This window comes from Acartia tonsa, chromosome 9 (assembly GCF_053477335.1).
Source record: "Acartia tonsa isolate MP-2025a chromosome 9, ASM5347733v1, whole genome shotgun sequence".
Classification (NCBI taxonomy): domain Eukaryota; kingdom Metazoa; phylum Arthropoda; class Copepoda; order Calanoida; family Acartiidae; genus Acartia; species Acartia tonsa.
In genome coordinates, this window is record NC_137268.1 from 23769847 (window position 1) to 23796265 (window position 26419).

Sequence of the window (26419 nt, forward strand, 5' to 3'; positions counted from 1 at the left end):
CTTGCTCTTAAACTCTTATAAACGCAGGGAGGGAAGTGACATTGGACTGTTTATTCCAATATTTCCAATACATTGGCTTAACAACTTTGGGGACTTTTTATTAAATGTTGATGGATTGGTCCATATAGTTAAGTGCTTAAACGTTACAACCACTTATTGTGATCTACAGAAGGGTTAGTTAAGTTTATCATCATTGGGAATGTACATCAATTTATCAGCTCTTTATGTCCCTGTATACAGGTCTGCCCGTCGGAAAAATTAAAATCTCGGTAACCGCTTATTCATGAAGGCTGTGATTCTAAGGGATTAAACCCACCGATCTTGTGACAGTTTCAAGCTATTATCCTGGCCCCATACAGAATTCACCATTTTACAAAAATGGTCGTGCGGAATATCTAACAACGATTATAGGGTTGTTAATTTTCCTAAATTGTACCTAATTGTAAGAGGAAAAATCATGCAAAGTTTGAGATCGATGGGTCAATTCTTACATTAGAATCTCAATCAATTAAGAAAAATTAGGACATGTCTTAACTCTTAATCAACGAAAAAGTTATTCGTTGCGGGTGGACGGACCGACCCTAATTATAGAAAAGCTTCGATTTTTAATAATAGTAGTGGAGAATAGAGATAAAAAAGAAGAGTAAACTGTCAGTTTAAAGGAAACTATCGTTACACGAACATAAAAACTGGCTTAAACAGTATTAGCGCAAGAAAGAACAAACTAAATATATATAACATTAACATATATTTCTGATACATAATATAATAATAATAATAGCCCAATATATCAATATATATATTTACATACTTTTATTCAAATATTTAAAACAATTACAGGTAATTTGAAATATTAGCAGCTGCACCCCTAGCACCTAGAGACTTCATATTCGTAGAGGGAGGTGAAGAGCCAAAACCAAATTAAATTTAAATTTAAATAGCCTTTATGAATCTGGAACCAATGTAAGCATCCCAAAAAGGAAGAACTTAATCGGTTCAGTAGCAGGGGCGTCCAAGCTTTTTATTTTGGGGGGGGTAAAAATTTTTTAGGGGGGGGGGGTAATTCGTGTTTGGGGGGGGGGGTAAAATGGCGCGCGAAGCGCGCCGCAAATTTTTTTTACCCCCCCCAAAATTTTTACCCCGGGGGTAAAATTTGCTTGGGGGGGGTAATTACCCCCCCTGAAATCTGTTGGCAGGGGTAAATTTAGTTTACCCCCCCCAAAATTTACCCCCGGGGTAAAATTTTTGGGGGGGGTAATTTAAATTTTATTAAATATATAGTATTAAAAATGCGCGCAAAGCGCGCAAAAATTTTTTTTATTACAGATTTTTTATTTTATTCCTAAATGGTTGGGGGTGCCTACGGCACCCCCAGGGTAGGGGTAAATTTTGAATGGGGGGGGTAAAATAAAAAAAAATTTTGGGGGTGCCTACGGCACCCCCAAAATCGTTTAGGGGGGGGGGGGTAATCGCCCCATTACCCCCCCCTTGGACGCCTATGTTCAGTAGTCAGCAAGATCTATAGAACAAAGAAAAAAACCTTTCTACTTTAAAAAACAGGATATATATATATATTTTAATATCACATACATAAAAACATACAAAGAAGGTAGAACCGTGACAATAGTGGAATCTTATAAAAGTTATAGGTATGGTAATCCTTTTTTTTTTTGTAGGTATGCCTATATGTCAAGATAGGTTTACCGTTATATGTATAGGATTCTAGATATATTTTACATTAATTGTCTATTTATTTCAGTGCTTAAATTCTATTATATTAATTAAAACTTTATATAATGTATACAATAATTTTTATTTAAACATTTTAGATATAAACTTTTTCGTGGATAAAAACACAACATTTAGAAAGACATTTTTGAAGTATTTTAGTTCGTTATTTTTTTAGAAATTAATATGAATATTTTCTAAGTAAGAGGATTTTTAAAATTAAAAATTCTAAAATATCCAAAAAACTGACACTTTTAGTTTCTTATACATCACAATTACATTTAAATACAAAGATTTAACATAAAAGCTGAAGCTTTAAATCATAGACAGATTTTTTTCTCTCACTTACTTTTTTTCTATAGAATCCCATTGCCAGTTAAGTATTAGTAAAAACTAAGAGTTAATTTAATATCATTTACTGACTTTATAATTCAATAGTTCTTGTGATTAGAATTATGTCATTTGTAGAAAATATTTATGTAGTTGGCGGATTGTAAATTATTTTGCTTTATTGTCCCCTAACTCCTTGTAAATATATGAACAAACTAATACAGAACTTTTATTACTTTTATATAGTTTCAAAGATTTGAAAGATCAAGATTAAAACTAAATTAAAGTAACCTTAAACAGTGAGTAGAGAACGGCAGCCCTAAACTTAACCATTAATTAACATTAGGGGAGGTTGAATGAGGGGGGGGGGGGGCAGAAGCAACATATTCTTGAAGTTAACCTAATGTTTAACGTTCTTGTTTAAAGATTAAGTGTTACTTATATTCACATAACTATTACAAATCTGATAAAATTTTTTAGATATTTTAATGATTATTTAATTTATTTTTTAATGATAATGTGAAAGATGAAACTCCCTGGAAAATTTCTAACACTCTAAAGCTATGCTGCTCATAGTTATTACCTTATAATTTTGTTTCTATGTGCTTAAAATAATCATTTTATCTCAAAATACCCATTAAAAACCCAATATGCTTTTAAATCACAATATCAATTTCTTTATAAGATTATTCATAACTTTATAAACCTTATCTATATATCAAAATTATTTATTTTAGTTACATTTTCGTATAAGTGATTGTCATTTTTTAGTTATAAAGTCAAATTTAGAAAATTTTATTAATTTTGAATTTTCAATACATACAAAGCAATATTCCATTTCTAAAAGCTCTATATAAGAGGTTTTAACGATATAAAAATGCCCATATTACTACATCTATATGTTTCAATGTAATCAATTGCTATTATGAAATTAATATATGGCACACATATAGTAAAATATCACATATGAAACAACTAAATATTTGATGAAATATGATAAATTTTGACATTTTAAAATTTTATAATGAGTGGCACAACAGAATAAATATATAACTATATATTATTATAAAACATATAATATTTACATTTATTAAATATCACTAAATTTTATGTAAATATATGATTTCTCAGTCTTATGCTTAAATATCAAGCAGCTTTTTTCAAACTTTCGATTTTTTGCCTTTTGCAGAGGATTTTATTTAGACGATTTTTTCTGTTTTTTTGTGTGGATTATTTTTGTGTTGAATTATCAGGATCCTGTCCAGTTTGGGGTGACACACTAAGTACCTTAAATATAACATAATTAGTTATTTAATTACCAACGCACAATTATTTAAATGTTGAACTGTTTCATGTAAAGATATGTACAATCCTCAGATGCTGATAATAAACTCTAACAAAGTTAAGTTGTTATATTGTTGAATCTAAAACGTTGAAAACTGTTATTGAATCCCAACATTTCAACCAATATTCATATTTTAAAGAAAAGGGTAATTTTGTTTTATATCACTGGGTACAACAATTTATCGTCCATTGTCTTATCCATTATAATTCCTGAATGTTTTACCTTTGGAGAATATATATTAGGGCAAGAACGTGGAGATCCAATACCAGAATCTACAGAGCTTGGATCATTGTTTCCACCTAAGCAACAAAAAGGTATAAATATTGTCTAAAAATATGTTTCCAGTATGACATTCAAACTTATTAATATCCGCTGGATAAGAACCGGTTATCAGACATTCTAAAGATCATGTATACCATCGTATTGCAGACAATTTTCCACCTAAATTAAAAAAAAAAAAATTTATATCAGTTTTGGAAAACTGGGCAAAAGGCCAAACGTGGCTAACACAGATTGGTTTAATATATTTTCATTTTAATATATACGGAAAGCTGTCTATAATACGATGCAATAAATAACAATTATACAACAAGCAATAAGGAAAATAAACTGTCAACAATCGAAGAAGTTATAGGAAAGAGAGAGCTAAATAAAGAGACAAAGAAAATTGAATTAAATAATCTTCTCCAAGTTTAAAACATGAAAATGATTAGTTATGTCATTTACCGATCTTTGAGCGCGCATTAGTAATGGTATTCGCTAAATTTCTCCATTTATTTTTATAGATTTATATTTTGTATGGCTGATTATAAAAGTATCCTAACAATACAGAGATAGACATACAGACACGAGTACTTATAGAGTAGTACATTATTTGTCTGTTTCTGACATAATATTGATTTACATAATAAATTAATAATTGCAAATATCCATAAAAGTAAACTTTTCTAAAAAAAAAATAGGTATGTCTATCAAATTGGTTAACCAAACCTAGTAGAAAGGTATTTATTTATATAAAATCAATAAGTTAGATCTGTTACCTATGGCTTTGCCCCATTCCTGTTGAAATTTACTTGGTAAAAAAGAGGGAGGAGGAATGGTACTGTTACTTGGTGCTAAAGGGCCACCAGGATGGCTGCTATTGCCGGCTAGAGAACTGCTGGGATGACTGCTACCTGCACCTGTTTGACCGCCAGAATGTACAATATGACCTAAAGCATTTAATTATATCAAAAACAAGAACAATCTTTTCTAAAAACAAAATAATTAGAATAATTTTTATATAAAGGAGCTGGACACCAAAATTCTTTAACTTTGCACATGAAGTTAGTACCTGTCATATGCAATCCTGCAGGATGACCACTAGGTCCTCCAGGTAAACTTCCTGGCCCTCCAGGTTGGCTGCCAGATCCTCCAGAATTATTCAGATAACTTCCAGGAGGATTTGTGGATCCTCCAGGTAGGTTGGTAGAACTTCCAATACCTGATTTGGAAAATATCATCAATTTTATGGAGTAATATTTTAAAAATCCTGTTATACAAAAGATTATTACTCTGTATAAAACGAAAGATCTCGCTAACCTCGACTAATTCGATTCTCCTTTACAGAGAAGCTTTTTACAGACACAAAGAGATTTTGATTTCTTTTATGGGACAAGTAGTGCAACTTTTTGGATGAAAATTATTTTCATTTTTAAAACGAATATATAATTTGATGGTCTTATCCACAAATAAATGTTTCTAAGATCTTATCGGATATACAGACACACATCGGAATTCTACAAATACATGAAAGTATGTAAAATATACCTGACATTTGAGAATGAAGTGGAGAGCCAGCTTGTAGCTGTGGGCTGTGTGGTCGTGCAGGGTTGGTACTGCTACTTGGGGACAGTAGGCGCGGTTCCTTAAATAAAATTTATATCCTATTTTATAAAGTAGACGAGGTTTTTTCTGATGCCTGAAATTTCGTTTACTACTTAACTGATGCTTGAGGCTCATCCACTAGAATGTAAATACAGGTTGATGTGTCAGAAAAATATTAGCTTTTCCTTTTTATAGGTATCTATAAGAATATGAGGAAACACTATTGATATTACTGTATTACTGTTAAAAATACATATTTTAATAAAAAGTTCAGTTCCGAGTGTCCTCTAAAATATTTATTTAGCTATAATAATGGATTTAAAATATACGTGGATAATATTACAGGGGAAAAACTATCGTCAATTTAGGTTTCCATATTCCCTGTCATTTATTGGTCAGTTCGTTCATCCAGTAGAAGGAGAGGGGGTGGGGTAAAGTGTTTATAGGGGCGATTTGTTATTTTAGCCCACTGCGTGTTTCACTTTATTAGAAAATCTGGTGTACGATCCTTGTAATAATATATCCATTGGAATACTACCTGAAACCCCTGATTGGCAGATTCTGAGCTTAACATACTTTGTCCAGAACTCTCGGGTATTTGATCCTAAAATTTATATTATTATCTATCGCATCGAGGTATAACCCGTTTTCCGCGAATAATAAAATGAAATATTATAATTTAAAACCTGTTTTGAGAGACCCATGCTAACAAAACTGGTATTATTGCATTATGAAAATTTTTAGTTGGGTCTTATGACATAAACCTGACTACAAATTAATATTTTAAGTTCTGTATTCTAGTTTTGTATTAAAAAATGTGCTAATTTTACAAAATGGTCATTATGCATGATAGTATAGTTATATATAGTAACCCCCCCCCCCGGCCCCCCCCCCAGTAATTTTTTTTTATTAAAATTGTAATTTTACGACACCATGAAAAGTCTTTTATATAAAAGAAACTTTTTAATAATGAATTTTAAAATACGTTGAATGATGAATCATATAATATAACTTTTACTTTTTAAAAGCAATTCATATGTATCAAGAATAATGATAAAAGAAACGTTTCATTTTCAAGAATGCAGTCGGGGAGTGGACTGTAAAATACACTGGTAACTAAAGTTTTATTAAAATCTGATTGGTAGGTTCAAAACTTAACGTTCCAAACTTTTCAAACAAGAAATTTAGTCAGCAGATTTTTAAAAATATTCATAAAATGTTTTCTGTTTGTAATTCTATACTAAACATGATAATTCAGTATGGCTGGGAACCTAGAGATCTAAAGGGGTAAGACAATGGCCATTTAATTGATGTACATCTCCAATGATGATACACGTAATTACCCTTTCTGTAGATGACAATTGGTGGTTAAAAAGTTTGGACACTCAACTTTATGAACCAACCAAACAAATTCATTAAAAAACTCCAAATAAGCAACGTTAACTTTGGGGACTAGTTTAATTAACAGCGTAATGTCCCTTCCCTCCTTGATGTAAACCACAATGCATCAATAAAATTATATTGATATAATAACAGCTGAAATGTTGAAATTACCTGACTAGTAGAACTTGATGGGTTGATGATGTTATCCAGAATTGTCGTCGAGTCAGGCTGATCATCACTAGATAGATAGATAGATAGATAGTTAGATAGATAGATTAGGGTTGGGCCGGATATCCGGTGTGGCCGGATATCCGGCCGGTATCCGGCCATTTTCAATATCCGGCCGGATACCGGATATTAAAACTATCCGGCCGGATATCCGGCAATATAATCTTTTATATTTTTAAAAATCTTAAATGGCAGTAATTTTCTTATTATTAAAGCTAGAAGAACAATTTTTTTCTGAATATGTTTATCTTTATGTAAATTTTATATTACAAATCTTAAAACATAAATTTTGGCGGTGGCAGCAGTACTTGGCAGCTGCCAGCCGCAAACCGACGGTTGGCAGGTAAACGGCAACGGATTTTTTAAAATTGTAATATGTCATAAAGATATATAAAAAAGCCTAAGTTTAAAATTTGAAAATCACAGGAACCGTTTAAAGATTTCTGGAGACCTGGAGGTTCAGGACTTGCAGGATTATACCTGGAACATGAAATCGACTTGATATATATTTCATATAAGGATGTACGACTATAGGATATTTTTGTATTAGATAACATGAAATGCTTTGTTTAAGTAAAAAAAATATTTTTACTTTTTACCTGAATGACCTTACCAGGTTTGCTGGCATCCTGTGCCCACCAGGAAGGAGGTATTAAAAAAATTTCAAATTTCAGTTATGTGTCATACCCATATTTCAAAAGTCACTAAGTTATAGCCCTCTACCTCTAATTCACAGAAAAAAACAGAGAGAGAGGGGGGGGGGGGGGTGGCAGGCATTTAACGCCACCTCTCCGCCCATCCTCCAACCGTTAGGGGTTGATACTACAGATAGAGGGTAGTAATAGTTCATTAGATTAATTGCTAAGAAGAAAGATCATATAATAGTTACTCAATTTTTAAGTTTTGACCTTAATTTTATAAAATAAAACACCAGTTTATGAAGATTTTTTTTTGCAGGTATAATCCCTTTCGTGGTAACGCCCCTTAAGGAGCGATTATTCGTATTTTCACAGTAGCTTTCCTCCTATTTCTAGCCCCTGCGGGGGGCTCTAACCTTGCGGGGCCAATTGCCTAACCCTGCGGAACAATCACCTAACCAATATATAACCTAACCTAACCTATTAAAAGCAATTTTAAAAATACGACAAATCGGCCCTTAAGGTGCGTTGCCACGAAAGGGACTATATCCTTTTTTGATACTTTAACCCATTAGTGCCGAACCGGGTTTTAAAACCCGGTGCCAGAAAATGTAAAAAAAAACGGTTTTCGGCTTCATAATTGCATCATTCTCAGTATGAATCCCCCCTCTACTACCCTGGCTTTCATTTCCCCCTGGAGCAGGTAGTTTTGCTTACTTCTGTTTGCCGGTATAGATCAACAAAGTTTGAAAATCATGAAAATTCAAAATACCCCATCTAATTTTTTTGTTTTTATAGTAAAGTCGCTGATTTTTTTCGTTAAATCTAAAGTTTATTGAAAAGTACATCTATTTGTGAATTCGTTTTATTTTAATTATGATTTTTTATATGATTTTTTTATCGTTTTTTTACGTCCTATATAGGCCCGGTTCGGCATTTCCATTTGGAGTCTGAAATTTTTATTACCCGGTTTCACTAATAGATCTTTTTTGACAACAACAAAAAAACAGGGTTTTTTTACCCGAAATCGCCGGCTAAACACGAAATTTGAAATAAATCGCTTCGTATTATACTTGTAGCTCTTTAGATTACATGAGGTTGTGTAGTTTTCAATTACGGATCGTATCAAAGTTCTAAAAAGTGTTCATCTCACTTTTGGCGTTCAAAAATTACATTTTTCGATTTTTGGTCAAAATAACCGGGTTTATACAGGTCAACCGGGTTTTAAAACTGGGGGAAAGCACCAAAAACGGGTGTTAATGCCTGGTTGGTATTTATGGCCAAGCCGAACCGGTTTTTTTGCAACTTTCCTGTGCACGCCACTAGAGCAAAACAAAAAAATACGAATTCCGTTTTGACCATTATAAAGCTTCCCTGAAACTTACAGCTCGATCGGCCCATAAAAGTGGCGCTCGGCACTAATGGGTTAATATGTAGTAATTTGGCCGGTTATCCGGCCGGATATCCGGTAATTTGGCCGGATAACCGGATATTTGCCGGATATCCGGCGTTGGCCGGATATCCGGCCGGATACCGGATATCCGGCATTTAAAATCAGCCGGATATCCGGTATCCGGTATCCGGCCAAAAAAATATCCGGCCCAACCCTAAGATAGATAAATAGATAGATGATGGAAAGTTAAGTAAATTACAGATTAATGATAAAAGTTTATGATTTAAGTGTGACTCAAAATAAATTAAAAGTGAAACTTTGAAAAATTCTGTAAACAATCAATTGGACCCCTCTTCCTTGAAAAGATACTTATTGTTGGGAGTTCATTTGATTTAATCCAAAACTTATATAATATCCGCTGTTATTCATTAATTTAAGTATGACAACAACCAAACAAACAAGCCTCAACAAATATACATTAAATATTATATGAGTAATTTCAAAATATCCTATTATATAAAGTAGTAAGCGTTTTTTGTCTTTCCCGAATGATCTCGCTAACCGCTTAACCAATATTGTTCTCCTTTACAGTGAAGATTCTTATAGGTCTTGGAAAGGTTTTAAACTATTTTTTGGGGGGGTGTCCTCACCCCCCTACCCCAAAAAATATTGTTTAACATTTTTTAAAACTTTTAAAATGGGAAGAGGTCGACTTTTCCCCCTCCTACCATAAGTGCCCCTAGAGGCTTCTAGGGGGCGTATCCTCTAGTGTAATTATAAAGCAGTTTCGTTACTAAAAAGTTTTAATTAACTCCTAGTAATAATATTTCAAAATCATTATTACAAAATAAAGTTGCTTAAATTCAAATTTATAAGTTCAAAGTTAAAAAATCATTATCAAAAATTAAAAATAACTTTCACTTTGAGTTTTGAAGACTGAAACGTTTCAACAAAATTAAGAATATAACGTAGATGAAGAAATATCAGAGAATCAAAAATAAAATCATAACCAAGTAGCTTCACAATAGGGTGGGTTCATATCGGAATTAGACAAAGCGGGGATATGCAACAGATAAAATTAACCTTAAAAACATTTCTGACCGAAAAAGAATTTTAAAAAATTGAGTTTTAGAACACGACCACTTAAAAATATAATTCATTACTTATTAGTATGCAAAGACGACATTCAAAAATTTTTTTGAATCAGAACTATGCCTTCCTGGTGCTCCCTGGAAAGGCATTGAGGAGCTGAATCAGGAACTTTTGTCCGTTTCAAAATATCTCGTTCCTAGCCTTAGAAATCACTAAAATACCAAAATTTTTAAAGGTTTATCGAGAATTGTCCAATTTGTAGAGGTTTTTTAGATTTTCTCAGGCTAGGAACGAGATTTTTTGAAACGGACAAAAGTTCCTGACTCAGCTCCTCAAGGCATTTCCAGGGAGCACCTTAAAGCCATAGTTCTGATTCAATAAATTTTTTACTCCCATTTACAAATAGCTATACAATTGAATGTCTGGTCGTCAGCGGTTTTAAGACTTAGGATAAATTTTAAATCATCCAGAGGTGTATTATATCTATATAAATTGAGTGCAGATCCCCGCTTTGGCCTCAGAAAAAAAATGTCCAAAATCGACCCACCCTACTTCACAACTATTTGGCGTCATTTTTACTTAATACAAATTTCAGATTGAAAGATAATTTTGCAAACTGGGCAGACTTAACCCCTTACAGTCGGGCCACTTGCCGCACCTTAATCAGTCGAGGGGGGGGGGGGGGGGGCGTTCAACGCCCCCCCATGTTATCTCAGTTCCTATTAGAGCTACAGGGCTAAAATTTTTTGTGTAAGTCCCCTGTGTTATGATGAATTTCCGACCTTAAATAAGTCAAGGTCAATTTTCGCTTCCTTCACCCTTTTATTTAACAACCTTTGTTTTTAGGTCCTTTTTTACTTAAAAATTTCAAACGGCTGTAATTTTTTATTTTTGAAGCTAGAATAAATTTTTTTTTACAGAAAATGTTAATCTTTATGTAAATTTTATATTTCAAATATCAAAATATAAATTTCAAAAAATTCCAACTCTCGGTTATGTGTCATACCCAAACTTAAAAAGTCACGCAGTTTGGGCTCTTTATCTTTCACACACAGAAAATGAGATAGAAAAAACCGGATGGGGGGGGGGGGGCGTTCAAGGCCCCCCCCCCCCCCCCGACCGTTAAGGGTTAAGTCTATGTCTTAGCCGACGTTTAAGAAAGGTTTAGATGGAATTTTCTTGGATTGAGGATTGAGTTAATTTATTTTCTCGTATTCATTCGAATCCGGTGGATAGGAACCGGTTCTCATCCATACGAAAAAACTATGTCTAGCATCGTATTATATCCAGCTTTCTACGAATATAAAAATGTTTACAATCATAATATTAAAACCAGTTATTTTAACCGGTGCCTTTGGCACCTCGGGGCTAAAAAAACTAGTTTTAATCTTATGACTGTACATTCTATATCCGCGGAAAGCCGTTTATAATACGATGCGAGAAATAACTATTAACTATTTCTTTATCTCCATTATATCTTCTATCCCAGCTCTGTATCGAAAGGAAAGGAAAGTTACAAAAAAGAGCCAAAACGCATCCTTAGATATTTAAAACACAAAACTTAGAAAGGGATTTGCAGTCCATTACTCTATCTCCGTCCCAATAAATATATTGATGTGTACGCCAGACAAAAACATAGCCGAAGTGGTGGAGACTCTTTTCGCCTGCTAGCTAATTGCTTTCTGTTCTTATATAGGGATTCAGTTGTGTATATATTTCCGACGCTTTTAGCTGATTTCAATAATACAATAAAAAATGGGGACAGGGTCTCCGTGCTGTGGGCAGATTTACATATAGCTCATGCCACCTTTATTCTTTTACTTTAAATCTACCTCCACCATTTACCTGTTTTGTGGTAGATATAGAGCAAGGTTAGCCACCAGTTTAGTTTCATACATCTCAAATGTATCCGCCTTCATAAAGGCATCTTTCTCTATGTTGCTTGCTATTCCAGCAACCTACAACACAACAATGTTAGGTTAGGTTAAGTTTGGTTTATTGAAATAATATAATGCAAACTTTGTTTGCTTGTTATCAGAGAGGTGTAAAAAATAAAATATTACCCAATGAATATACGTGAATTATGACAGGGGTAAAATTGTTGTTAATTTAGCTTGCTAAAATGAACATCATTTATAGGTTAGTTTGTTTATCCAGTAGGAGGGGAATTGATGGGGCAAAATGGGGTGGATGGAGTCCATTGCAATCTCTATATGCTGATGCAGGAATAAAATAATGAAATATGAATTAATCTTCCGCTCAATACATATGTGAGATAATAAAAAGCGATACATTAATTCAATTATTATTGTCCACTTCCTTCCCAACATATTGTTGCAAAAAAACACGAAACCTTTTAATGATTTTTAAATGTTCAATTTTCTGGTACATGTTAGATGGCCATTATATTTATAGATTTTAAAAGAAATATGGCAGAAATATGCTTTGATTTAGACTACCACCAAAAAACCGCGTCATCATTAAAGATAATAAAATAATATTGCTGGTATGTCAGGTGAATGACCAACAACATAAAATATAGAATATTTGTTTACCTGTGAGACTGGTACACCAGAACTGGCCAAGGATTTCTCCAGGCGTTCCAGATAATTCACTCGTTTCTCAGTGGCTAAAATTGAAAAAATAATTTATAAGGTCTTTCTTAAATTCAACTATAAAAGCTCAAGAATCTTAACCAGATAAAGATAAAAAATAGTTATTTATCTCATTGTGTTATTGGCAGCTTTCCGTGATTAATTATATGAATAAAATCAGTTTTGTTATCCCCAAGGAGTCTACGGTCCGGGCTAACGAAACTAGTATTTTAAGATTTTATTTTATTATCCGTGGAAAATTGTCTGTAATTCGATGCTATACAATAATACATGTTATTTTAGGACCGGTTCTAATCCACCGGATATTGATCGGTTTCGAAGCTATACTGGAAAAGCATATAATTCATTTCAATAATTTACACAACTAAAATTAAAGTAATTGATGTTAACAAACCTTACTAGGTAATCCAGGTAAAAAGATAAAATATTTTTTTTATGACTTTAGTAAAAACGTTGATGAAATACTAAAATATCTCATAATAAAAAATCGGTAATGTACGTCGGAGGTGTTTGGGCAACACTTAGGTTCCATCCAGTTTTGATTTGCAGGTCTTTAGATTTACTTTTGACCCATAAAAAGTATTTATTAGGGATCACAGCCCTTATTTCTTAATTTTTCATCAAAAGTAGCATATGTTCTTGTTCACTATACAATTTTACACCGGATTAAGAAAAAAAATATTTAAAGGATGTATTAACAGAGATTTTGTAGGCCAAATTTTCCAATTTTTTGACATATTCTTGTGTGGAAATGCATAGAGAACAAGAACATATGGTACTTTTGATGATTTACTAAGGGCTGTAAAAAAATACATTTTAAGGGGGCTTACTCTATATGCGTATTATGACCCTTTTTATCTTGTTTTTCAATCCTACCTGTTCCTTTCCATTCGTCTTTGAGCAGCATAGATGTGTCTGGGGGTGTGCTCAGAGGAAGTTCTGCTAACTCCTAAATATTGAAGAGCATTACCAACAGACCAACAGGCCAACTATCTTTCTCCATCTCTTTCTGTAAACCAAAATTATTCATTGACAAATTTCAACACTGCTCTAGTTTGAACCAACCAATCGAAATTTAAGGGTCCAAAGTATTTAAGCTAGCATTTTTCAATTTACAATTTAATATACCATCCCTCTCTACTGAATTGGACACTTATTAGCAATAAAAAATTCAAACAAGTTAATTAAAATAAAAAAAGGTTTTACCCGTAAATAAAATCTATTTTGCTTGTAATTAAAACTATATGAGACAAAGAAAAACGATTACAAAAGAAAGTATACATATGTCTATTAATTGAATGCAAAAAATAAACAAAGGTGTTTGTCACCTAGAGAAATCACTTTTTAAGTTTGATGAGTTTTGGGGTCAAATGGACCATCTAGATATATTATGTCTTTTCCCTAGAGTTATAGAAAAAGTAACGTTTAAAAAAACCTAATCCTAAGGCTAGCATCACAAATTTTATAGGAATTGTCCTAATGGCTTTTAAATATTTTTGCTTTTAGGGGAGGATATTATCCCTTTGGACGTCCTGAAATTTGACCACTAAGTTGTAGAGTAGAAACGCTAATTCCCGTAGGCGTCATGTTATTGTTAAATTAAAATAAAAAGATTTTTTTGTGTTAAATATTTAAAATTAACTCTTTATGTAATAGGTTTCATTATAGAAAATTTCTTACTAATAAAACTTTTATTTTCATGGAGTGGCTAGTAGATTTGTTACTCAAAATACACTTTCTCGAATTTAATTCTTCTGCTGACCTAAAAAGTTATTTTAGGGGCCTAGAAATAAATGTACAAAATTTTATTTCTCTATCTCTACTAGCTTCCTAGCGCCAGGCCTCTAAAAAAGACCATTTTTGAAATCTCGTTATTTCATACAAAAATTGCAAATGCATACGAGAATGGCTTGGAGATTAATTTAGGTGTTCTGCATTTTTTAAAGATATAAAATGAGATTAACTTTATTAATATTTATTATGATTATAGTTATTCTTCTGTAAAAATTTATTATTTTACAAAAATCAATTTTAAAAAGAATACATATTTTCTTCTTAATATTAAATAATAGCAAAATTGTATATTACATCAATATTTAATATTTTTACAGAAAATTAAGAAATCATAAAGGATGATAACATCTGTAACTAGCGAAACACAGAAATATCCACCTTTTAGGTTCCCACTAAATTGAAGCTTCTTATAGGTCCACGGGTTTATAAATATCACTAGAAAAAATCCCCCACAAGATTTTTTTACTTTTTCTTTTATAGAACTTAAATGTCAAGTGGAGGGTGACACCCCCCTCCCATTCATATAAGCGCTAGTAATAAAAAGAATTAACAAGAAAACGTGAGGGTGATTTGGAGTAAATGATTTTTGCTATTGCTAATGGAGATCTTAATAAGAAATTTTAGCCTTGTGTATTAATAACAGCCGAAAATGAAACTTATTTTTAAGAACCTATATGAAATATAAATGGATAAAATTGTGTGTGTGTGTGTGTGTAGCCATAGTTTCTTAGTGTTTGGACCTAAGTTATCATGGAGTAGGACGAGACACTTTTGTATGCTAGCACCAGGGCCAGCTCAAGGTCCACGCTCAAGTACAGGTACTTGACCCGCTGTCTCAAGGGACCTACTCTTTATTACCTCACCCTCGCCGAGTATGGCAGGTGTCCCAAATTAAGTCACCGTAATGAATGACGCTCTCCACAGAGGAGCTTGGGTAAGGGTTGCACTGATATTATGTACTTGACTATTGAGTATCCAAACTACCCAATTATCACCCTTCTTACACAACCAAGGCCAGGGGAAGTTGCGTGAATGAATTGCGACTGAGAAATTCGAGTTGCCACATGGGGACTTGAACTCGAACTCTCATCACCGTAACTCAGTGCGTTACCACTGAGCTACGACGCCCCTTGGATAAAATTGTAAAGCAGACTGGTATACAAAAAAGAAAGCTTCGCTACAAAATCAAAAATAATCTGGATTTATTTCTTTGAAACTAAAATTTTTAAGATCCACTATCTTCATTTTATAATTTAAAGTATTTTGTTCCATTATCAAATTTAGATATTTGCTTAGTAGATTAGTAAATTTAATAAGAATTAATTATTATTATTGACATTTATTTTAGTAAAATGTTGTAATTGCCTAAAACTGTCACATACATTTAAAAAAAACATTTGTCTTTGTTTACAAAGTACTTCACTCTTTATACATTATCTAGAGCTTTTTCCGGCACATAATTACATCTATACAGACCAGTACATAGTCACACACAAACATGTAATTTTCTGCAGGGAGGGAGGGAACAATGGGCTGTTTATTACACTAGTCACCAGAGATTTAAATTAAAGTTTTCTTATTCGTTGACTTAAGAACTGTGGGGTATTTTATTGAATTGGTTAATTAAGTTAAATGTCCAAACGTTTCAACCAATAATTGTAATCTACAGAAAGGGTAATTTTATGTATCATCATTGGGGATTACATCAATTTATCGACCATTGTCATATCTATTAGGATCCCTAAATTGCTTGTCTTGTTTATTTTATTGGACATGTCCTAAACTTTTTTTTATAAAAGTTTACTTTCAGAGGGTTGCAGTGAAAGTATTCCCCCCCCTCCAGGCAAAACTAAAGGTGGTGGATAGATACATTCCCCTAGGTGTCCAAACCCAAACACCTCCTTGAGTCTACAACCCAATAAAACGGCCAAAAGGGGTATCAAGGTAAAAAAATTAAACCATCCTTAAATGTAAAATATTGTCATTTTATTACCTGAAAAATTGAGCGGGTGTCTGCATTTTCAGGCCTAAAAAGATATATCTTATTTTATGTCTAGACACATATTTGAATACATGAATCTGAAATATTAAAATTGATTTTAGGGCTTATTCAAAATAATGATCCTCCCAAATTTATGTGGATTCCCTCTTATCGTATTTGGACCAAAGTTGAATAAAAACCCTGAACTTTTTATGAGTAAAATTGGTTAAGTAACGGTTCAGATAGCCCTGGGCCCGCAGATTTACTTTCATGCATGGAATTCAGATAGCCCTGGGCCAGCAGATTTACTTCCATGCATGGAATGGTTCAGATAGCCCTGGGCCCGCAGATTTACTTCCATGCATGGAATGGGCCCCGTATGGCTAGAAGCCTCATGTTGAGGAAAGAAAAATTTCAAATAATAAAATAGATAAAATAAAACAAGGTTTGAGCAAAAGCCCTAAATTTGAATTTTAGTAACCAATATATTTGGTACAAACCTTGCAGAATTATCTCTAATGAAACCACTGTCCTCTGTCCCTGATAGATTGTGTTGGCTATGATCTCGGGAACTGCCGGGGGACTTTATATAACTGGGCATACATCCTACAGTTTCACAGATATGAAATATTGTTGGTTTATATGTTCAACATTTTCTTTCTTTAATAAAAACGTAATTTGTATAAAGCTGTGTTATTTCTAATGACTCTTTTTTTACTTTTATTATCTATACTTAAAGGATTCAAAATGCAAAGACATACTTATTTAATCATTTTTTAACTTCTTTATTGGAACTGATGATCAATTAATTGTATTCCATTGATGAAATGAGAAAAAAAAGTTGTGATTCTATCTTTAGTACATGATGTACACATTGACATAATAAATTGAAGAGTATTCTTACTATACAAATACATACAATAAACAGGTAAACATATTTGCAGAGTAAATATTTGTTTATTAATGACGGACATACTGACAATACTTGTAGTTGTAGTTGTAGCGGTGCAACGCTATTCTAAATTTTTTTATTTCTAATCTGCCTGGTGATTGAATAGGTAAGGAATATTCTGGTTGACTGCTAGCCATACTCGTGTACATTGAAGAGGTTCCTGCGCCCATAGAAAAGATATTATACTTTAAAAGGATCTATTACATATTTGGTTTGAAATAAGCACAAGTATGTCTTTAAATCAAAGCTTATCTTTCTACCTTAAGGGCGTGTGTATGTACGTCCATACGTACGAAATAAATAGATCTGGTCATATCAAAATCATCGTATCAACTTTAAACCTTAAATATAGATTGGATTCATAATCTATGATCGTTTCCAAACGTCCAAACATCAATTTTAAACATGTTGGTATTTTAGCTTATTTTATACGATTCATCATCCTAATATTTGAATGTGAAATGTTGATTCTTTGGACGAGAAGGAATATATTTATAGGCATAAAATCTCTAATAATGTAGAAATAATTTTTTTACGATAGATTCAGATTGACATCAAATTTTTGTTCAGACTTTGATATTGATAGCGCGGAAACTCTAAATATTATTCCCTTTTTCATCATTTTTGTAAGGCATTGCTTTTTATATTACAGATATTGTCATCCTTGTTAATTTTTAAAGATTGCTTTTATTTATGTATCGTATCTAATTATAATTGTATTCAGAAAACTACAAAACCTTTTTTTTTAAACTCATTATTTGCATAAAAAATAATTTTTGTGTATAAAATATTTTCCTGTAGTTAAGGTGTTGCTATTAGATAAATAATCTGACATATTCTCTGAGGAAGTGGTATTGTTGTAATCATTTCGTTGTTCTGGGGATTGGAACCCCGCAGGGGTAGAGTACCTAAACATAAATATCACTAATTAGAAAGTGGTAATATTCGAAAATATATATAATATTTCTAAATATAAAATCTTCCAAATTATTTTACAAAAAATCTAACAATTTAATATAAGTAAACACTTTTGTAATTGATATCTTCCTAAATATTGCAAGAAAAATTAAGCTTTAAGTTGAATTTGAAATTAAAAAAACTGTATTTTTTATAACTCGTAATCAAATGCTATTCTTCAGTCAAAGTGTTGTTAATCGTTACATAAAATGGACAGAGTCTGTTTTTTTAGTCGGTCTGTCTGTCTGAGTGTACTGAAGGATCTTGCTAACTGATATGGTTCTTCTTTACAATAGCTTTCCATATCTTCTAGATATTATTTCGGGATGGGAACCACCACCCTCCCGAAAGAAATCGATCCTAGAAAAAAAATTACCTCTACTTTTTTACTTTTTCCTTTTAAAACTAAAATTAAAAGTGCCCATGTAGGACTCTAGGGGGCGATACAGCTAGTATACATAAGGTAATAGGCATAATTTTATTTTTTAATGTATTATCTATTACTAATTTTCATATATCATTAACAATTAATTCTTAATCATCCATCGGAAAATTATCAGACCTGGATTACTTACAACTAATTAAATCTGAATTTAAAGTTTGCTTTCCATTTGTAACATTAACGAATGTAAACTGTACAATTGTACATAAGTGTGTTTCAAACACAAAAGCCTCTAGCAATTTCGTTGTAAGCTGTCCCTTCAAATGTAAGCTTTTATATTATCATTCAAATGAAACTAAAGCAACTTAAATGCCCAAAATCTCAGGGGGGGGGGGGGGTAAGAAGGGATCTTAATAATAGGTTTTACGTTTTTGATTGTATTATAAGAAACCATCTGAATTTGAGTTATAAATTGTATAAATTCCTGTGGATTTCTGGTTTCTCATAAGCGGCTGCCGAGCCCTGATAATTAGGGCCATATTTATAATTTGGAGGGTAAATCTATTAATTCTAAGAAGTACGAAACCCTCTACTGTACAGTTATACAGTCAATTCTGTCGCAGTACATTGGACAATTATTTATTTCATTATTATCAAAAGCAAAGTTTTTCTATAATTAGGGTCGGTCCGTACGTACGGAACAAATAGCTTTTTTCGTTAATTTAGGCAAGTTAGAATTGACCTATCGATTTCAAACTTTGCATGATGATTTTTCCAGTAGTTACGATTTAGAAATCTTAGCACCTCTATGATCATTACCAATGTCCGAACGTTCATTTTAAACCTGTTGATTTTTAACAACAATTTTTATGTGATATATTCATGAGATTGATCTGATTTTTGGAGTACTGATTCCTATTAATAAGGTACAATATTACAAGCGAAGCATCCCTATAATCAATTTCTCAAAATGTCAGTACGTCCTTAAACAGAATTCTATATTTATGAAGCTTTGCAACAAATATACGTATAACGTGTCAAAAGTTTTATATTTTTTTTGTAAATTCAGTTCTGACACTCTATAAGAGTTAATGTTCGTCTGTCATACCGTTTCAGAGCTTCGCTTTTATGGATGTTGTCATCCTTGTTATTCTATTTATTGGATAGTATGTTACAGAAACTCAGAGAGAAACAGTACACTTTGTCCTATTAATGATAAATGCACCACATTAAGATGAAGGAGGAGTTTATTGATATCTACTCTATAACATCTACATTTAATAGCAGCCGAGAAAATATTAACTATTTTAACGATGCATAGACTGTGTAAGGTAAAAAATAGAAAACTTATCAGGCAAAATATTACTACCTAACTCCAATAGTAGACGAGAAAATAACACTTACTCTAAATTAATCCAAGCTCATTAGAATTTTTGGTTACTTTACAGTCTATATTACATAACAAACGGCTTTCTGGCACCGTCCATACAGACAAACAGGGGTACAAATTAATTTATAGAGTAGATTTCCTACTAAACAAGTATATTAACAAGTTATTTTGTGTATAAAATACAAAAAAATCTGCATAACCTAATAAATAATAATCAATATAAATTACTGAAGAAAGAAAAAAAATAATCTAATTTGTTCTATATACATGTACAGTACACAGTAAAGAATAAATATTAATAATTTAAAAATAATGACAAGTAACAAAATCATAATAACAAACTAGGTGGTAGGGAGAGGACATAGGGTTGTTTATTAGTCCCCAAAGTTTTATAATATCAAGTCTTATACGTTAGCTCATCAGCTTTTGGGACTATTATTGAATTTTTATTGGTTGCTTCATTATGTTGAGATTTCAAACGTTTCAACCAATAATTGAAGTCTACAGCAGGGTTAATTTTGTGAAACATCATTGGGGATGTACAACAATTTATTAGTCATTGTGTTATCCCTTTAGATCACTGACAACAAACAACTTTATAGTGTAACCTACATATAATTCTGATATGAAAACCGATATTCTAAGATGTAAGAGACAAATAAATATATTTGTGTAAAAAAGAAAAAAGTTAGATTTAAAATCTTCAGTTATTTTCACTATAGATTAAAAATGTATAACTTTAAATTTAAAAGCATATTTTTCATTTTTATTTTGGTTTTATTTCAAAATAATGCGCAACAAATATACAGGAGAAATATTTCCCTATTGTTCCATTTAAGGGTTGGTTGTCTGTAAGATTATGGCTCCTAGACTGTCCCTTAGAAGGATTACGTTATGTAATTGATTTAATGACAATACCTGTTAAAATCTAGAGTACTGGATTGTTGGCTTGAAACTGGTGGATTATTTGAACCTATAAAGGATAAATAGATATTAGAAAAGACTTTAGAAAAACATGATGAAATATATAAAAAGAAATAATAATTTTCTATCTAGAATAAGATAAGGTGCCATAGGAGATTATGAAAGTTTGGGGTACAACCCCCCCCCCCCCCCCAATTTTATTGGAAGAAAATTTAGGAAATGACACTTTTCAACACCATCAAAGATTTGCAGTGGTTCCCGAGATCCTAAGCTTCATAGAGACATTTAAATTGTTTTAATTTGCAAATGGGGATAGGAGTCCTGGTATTCTAATACTGTAGCGGACAGACGTATTTGAAGAATGGCTACGCTCTCTTTTATACTAATTTTCTTGTAATATATTTCTAGTTTAGGCCAATTTTATTTATAACTTATATTATCTATTGTGTTGTTGATTTCTTCCCCCAAAATACATAAAGAAAAGAAATCTATTATTATCCTATTTAACCCATCCTAATTTTGTAAAAATTGAATTCAGTATTGTTGTGCTTGTGTATAAATAAAACTTCTCTACAGTTAGAATAAGTCCGTCGTGTTCCGCTGCTCGCGCTTGTCACGCTATAATACATTAGCTGTACAGCTGTTATAAAATACCTGCAGACGCGGGCCCGTTGCTGACAAACCGTCGACCAGGTGTTAGTGGTCCGTTGTTGGGTGTTAGCGGCGCACTGCTAGGTGTCATGGGACTCATGAGACCAGGTGTCATCCCTCCAGGTGTATTCCCAGGTGTCCTCCCTCCAGGTGTATTCCCAGGTGTCATCCCTCCAGCTGTACTCCCAGGTGTCATTGGGCTCATCATGCCTCCAGGAGTCATGGGGCTTGCACCTGTTCAATTGAAAAAATTATAATTCTATTATGGCTATTCTACAGATCCTTTTATTTATATTTGACTGGTGAAAAAAAAGTCTCAACAGTCAATGGGAGAAACATTAATATGACAAATCTAAAATTCAATTTGAATAATTTCATTCCACACAAATCTGAAAGCACTCAGATGTAATACTGAATATAAAATTAGAAAGGGATAAAAAAAGAACAATTAGATTTTGATTTAGATAAACTCATTTATCCCTGTGTCAAATAAATTAAATTATGCTGTAAAATGAAAAAAAACTCAAAATTGATCCTATTACCTAAACCTATGTATTTTAGTTACCTGAATTCATTGGACTCATTCCAGGGGTCATAGGACTGGGTCCTAACATTTTATAAGTTAACTTTAGGATATGTCACCAGAAGAAAAAAGATTTTGACTTCATGTTTTAAAGGTTGTAACTATCATTTAATTTTTTATTGAAATTATATCATATTCTACAGTAAAAATAAATAAACTGGCAGTAAAAATAGGTGAAATCAGGTTTTCATGCTAAAAAGTATTAAGTCTAAGGAAGTGATTCTAAAGTTGTCTTTATTGCCTGGTGTCATAGGTGTCATGGGGCTCATTCCAGGTGTTATTGGACTTCCGTAGGGTGTTCCTGGTGTCATGGGGCTTCCATAGGTACCTAAATTTATAGATATGCTAGGTGTAATAAATATTTCCTACCTTGTTGATAATGTAGATCCATATGATTATTAGGACTCATCATAGGACACATACTTTATATAAATATTCATTACCTTATTGATAATGTAAATCCATATGATTATGAGGACTCATCATAGGACACATATTTCTATATAAATATTCATTACCTTGTTGATAGTGTAAATCCATATGATTATGAGGACTCATCATAGGACGAATATTTCTATATAAATATTTCCTACCTTGTTGATAGTGTAAATCCATATGATTATGAGGACTCATCATAGGACGAATATTTCTATATCCTGGGGACCCCTCTCCCATTTGGTGAGGATAGAGCTCCTGAGAGTTTTAATAAATATTAATATTATTTGAGCATTTATCTTTGGAACTCAATAAATTTTATAATCTTAAAGATCTTAGATGACTTAATAACAAGCAGCTTGAATTCATATTGAACATTATTCTTTTAAAAATAATATTTTCTTTTCCTGTTGTTGTTCATTCAGGTACATAGATTGTGGGTAGGGGGGTCTGTAGCCGCCAGCCCCTCCAGGAACCCCCATGGAAGGGGGCAGGGGTATCCTACCACTTCCATATGGTCTGCCAGCCATACCTAATATTAAATGGTTTAATATTTAATTTGAAGAAACAATTTTTCCTGATAACTTTCCACCAGCCAAAATAAGGTTATTGAGACATTTGCTGTAAGGTAGTATGGAGCTATTGTTATCAAATAAGAAAATATAGCATATTTTAATGGAACTATATTTTCATATGAGAAAATTTTTATGATATATGGACAATAACTTAAATAAGTTTGAAGAAAAAAACATTGAAAAGATTTGATTCTTAGCTAGATGAAGATTTGCATATTAATTAGTAAACAAGGATGACAAAATTATAAGTGTAGTGAAGCACCAAAAATTATGGATGGACAAATGGAAAAAGTGAGTTAAAGAGTTTCTGTGATTTTGAAAAATAAAAGTAAACAGACCAATAGGTAAATTATACAAATTTACATTCATTACATTTAGAAAACAAAAAAAAATTGTACCATATCTGTCTCATCCTCTTATCGAGGAAGCTTATTGTTCTTCAAGTCCAGAATTAATTTCTGCCCCAAAATCCTTATCCCAAAGTTTGTAGTGATTGTTTGCGCATCAGCTGATTTTGTTTTGTTTGGACGCCATCTTAAGTGCATATAAAAGCAGACACTTCTTGATAAAATCTTTGTGAGATAACATGTTATGAGGCTATTATGATTCTTCTCGTATGACCAGCTTGACTCTGTATTTAAAAATGGTCATAAAGAAAAGGATCTGACCATGCTCCTAGGAGATTTCAATGCTCAAGTGGGGAGTAATAATGAGAATTTAGAAGAAGTCATGGGCAGATATGGCCTAGGCTTAAGTAATGGCAAGGAAAATGACAATGGTGATAGACTTGTAAGTTTTTGTACAGAAAACAAACTTGTCATTGGTGGAACCATCTTTAAACACAAAAAGATTCATACTGCCACCTGGAGATCACCAGATCTAAGAACCTTTAACCAGATAGACCACATATGTATATCTAGACGCTTTAAAGGTTCTCTCCTTGATGTCAGGGTTGAAAGAGGACCTGATGTTAATTCAGACCATTATCTTCTATCTTCTAAAGTTCGGCTTAGATTTAAAATGCAGGACACAAAGCCTAACCCCAGGAAGAAATATAACTTAACAACCCTTCAAAACTCTGAAAAGTTATAAGAAATCTCTCTGGAAGATCTGCCGACACTATGGCATTTCAGAAAAGATAATCAATATCATTAAAGCTATCTATCATAAAGGAGGTGGAAATGTTATGTATAAAGGTAAACTATCAACCTTTTTTGAGATTGTAACAGGTGTCAGACAAGGATGCCTTCTCTCTCCCTTCCTTTTCCTCCTTGCCATTGACTGGATCATGAACTGTGAAAGCAATGATGGCATTCGCTGGCAGTTATTTGGCAATCCCAAATATTTGGGAGATCTGGACTTTGCTGATGATATTGCTTTGTTAACAAGCAATAGAAGTCAAATGCAAAGAAGGACTAACATGATAGCTGAAACTTCCAAGAAAGTTGGACTTGAAATAAATGTTCCAAAATCTAAAATACTCAGATTAAAGGCAAACTCCCAAGAACCAATAACCATTGGAAACCAAATTCTTGAGGATGTTAACTGATTTGAGTATCTTGGAAGTAAAATTGATGAAGCTGGAGGCACTTTGACATATGTTAAAGCAAGAATTAACAAATCTAGAACAGCCTTTGCCAGCTTGAACAAAATTTGGAATTCCAACAACATCTCCATAAAGACCAAGTTAAGACTTTTCAAGTCAAATGTTCTCTCTGTTTTGCTGTATGGGGCCGAAACTTGGTTCCTAAACACAGCAGTGGTCTCCAAGCTACAGACATATGTCAACAAATGTCTTAGGAGAATCCACAAGATCTTTTTGGCCAAACAAGATCACAAATGCTGAGCTTTTAGAGCGCAGTGATATGTCAGACATCAAACCGACAATAAAACAGAGAAAATGGAGATGGTTGGGACACACTCTAAGGAAAGGGCATGATGATTTAACCAATCAAGCCTTCAAAGACATAAACTAGTCAGAAAGGTGCATACAGTGATGGAAGCATCATTGTCGGATCATAAACCAAAGAAGATGAAAATAGAGCTTAAGAACAAACCAAAGATTCCCAGGAGACAGGAGAAGAAGGTTCCAAGAGTGCAATGGGAAAAACTAAGAATAGCTGAACATGCTACAACATACAGACAAAAAGTGGAAGAGAAGCTGGAAAATATGGAGGTCAATGAGAGAAGAAGGACTGAAGGAGTAGGATGGGAGGAAATAGCCAGAGTTACTACAGAGGCAGCAGCAGAAACTTGTGGAACAGAAGAGAAAAGAGTTGAAAATCCATGGATGATTGGCAGAGATGAAGAGATTGAGAGAATGAGACAAAGAATTACAAGAGCAGTACAGAGAAGAAATCAACTGACGTCCGACATAAGAGCAGCAACAACTAGAAGAGAAAAAGACAGAATAGAATTAGCAAGACAGCCAGTGAGAGAAGAACTTAAAGAAGCCAGAAAGGACTTGAAACAGAAAACAGCTAGATGGGAGAAAGAGTGGTGGGAAGAGATACTAAACGACTGCAGAGATGCTGGAGAGAGAGGAGATCAAGGAACAGTCTATAAACATCTAAAAAAACTAGGCTCAAGAGGTATCACCAGAGCACCAGAGACTACAAATATCACAACAGAGGAATTTAAAACACATTTCCAAGCTATCTCAAAGGACAGATTCGAAAACAATCCAGAGGATATAGAGGACATAATAAATCTCATTGACGACATCAGTAACACAGAGGTAGCCAGAGAATATGCTGAATTACTAAACACAACACCATCAAGAGAAGAGATACTGAAACAAATGAAAGAGATGAGAGAATCAGCACCAGGAAAAGACAGAGTCAGACTGATATACCTGTTAAATGGAGGACCAGAGCTTATAGATAAACTAGTCACAATGATTCAGGACATGTGGGAGAAGGGACAGGAGGAATGGGACGACTCACTAAAGATTGGACAAGTGATTCCAAGAAGGGTGACAAAAACAACGTCAACAACTACAGAGGAGTATGCTTACTAGCAATGGGATCCAGAATAATCGCCAGAATAGCTGCTAGCAGATTAAGGATATGGGCAAAAGACATGAAATTGTTAGATGACGACCAGGCAGGATTCAGAAAGAAAAGATCTACAGCGGACGTGACACAGATCATGGTAAGGATTCAGGAGGACACCAGA

General features: G+C 32.9%; 1 protein-coding gene across 1 annotated transcript in view; it reads right to left on the minus strand.

The window, feature by feature from the left end:
• Nucleotides 1-1500: 1500 nt before the first annotated feature.
• The window catches only part of LOC145328581 (uncharacterized), a 108470-nt gene continuing 83551 nt past the window's right edge, over nucleotides 1501-26419 (minus strand). The window contains exons 23-42 of the mRNA XM_080172324.1: nucleotides 23073-23199; nucleotides 22826-22923; nucleotides 22474-22560; nucleotides 22215-22256; nucleotides 21653-21883; nucleotides 20993-21047; nucleotides 18138-18253; nucleotides 17437-17502; nucleotides 16894-16999; nucleotides 16406-16439; nucleotides 13495-13567; nucleotides 12559-12632; nucleotides 11849-11961; nucleotides 6824-6890; nucleotides 5808-5873; nucleotides 5213-5309; nucleotides 4737-4886; nucleotides 4444-4614; nucleotides 3626-3702; nucleotides 1501-3345 (exon numbers count right to left, since the gene is read on the minus strand). Of these exons, the coding sequence (XP_080028450.1) occupies nucleotides 3289-3345; nucleotides 3626-3702; nucleotides 4444-4614; nucleotides 4737-4886; nucleotides 5213-5309; nucleotides 5808-5873; nucleotides 6824-6890; nucleotides 11849-11961; nucleotides 12559-12632; nucleotides 13495-13567; nucleotides 16406-16439; nucleotides 16894-16999; nucleotides 17437-17502; nucleotides 18138-18253; nucleotides 20993-21047; nucleotides 21653-21883; nucleotides 22215-22256; nucleotides 22474-22560; nucleotides 22826-22923; nucleotides 23073-23199 (1907 nt within the window). The 3' untranslated portion in view covers nucleotides 1501-3288. The remainder of the gene's footprint in view (nucleotides 3346-3625; nucleotides 3703-4443; nucleotides 4615-4736; nucleotides 4887-5212; nucleotides 5310-5807; nucleotides 5874-6823; nucleotides 6891-11848; nucleotides 11962-12558; nucleotides 12633-13494; nucleotides 13568-16405; nucleotides 16440-16893; nucleotides 17000-17436; nucleotides 17503-18137; nucleotides 18254-20992; nucleotides 21048-21652; nucleotides 21884-22214; nucleotides 22257-22473; nucleotides 22561-22825; nucleotides 22924-23072; nucleotides 23200-26419) is intronic.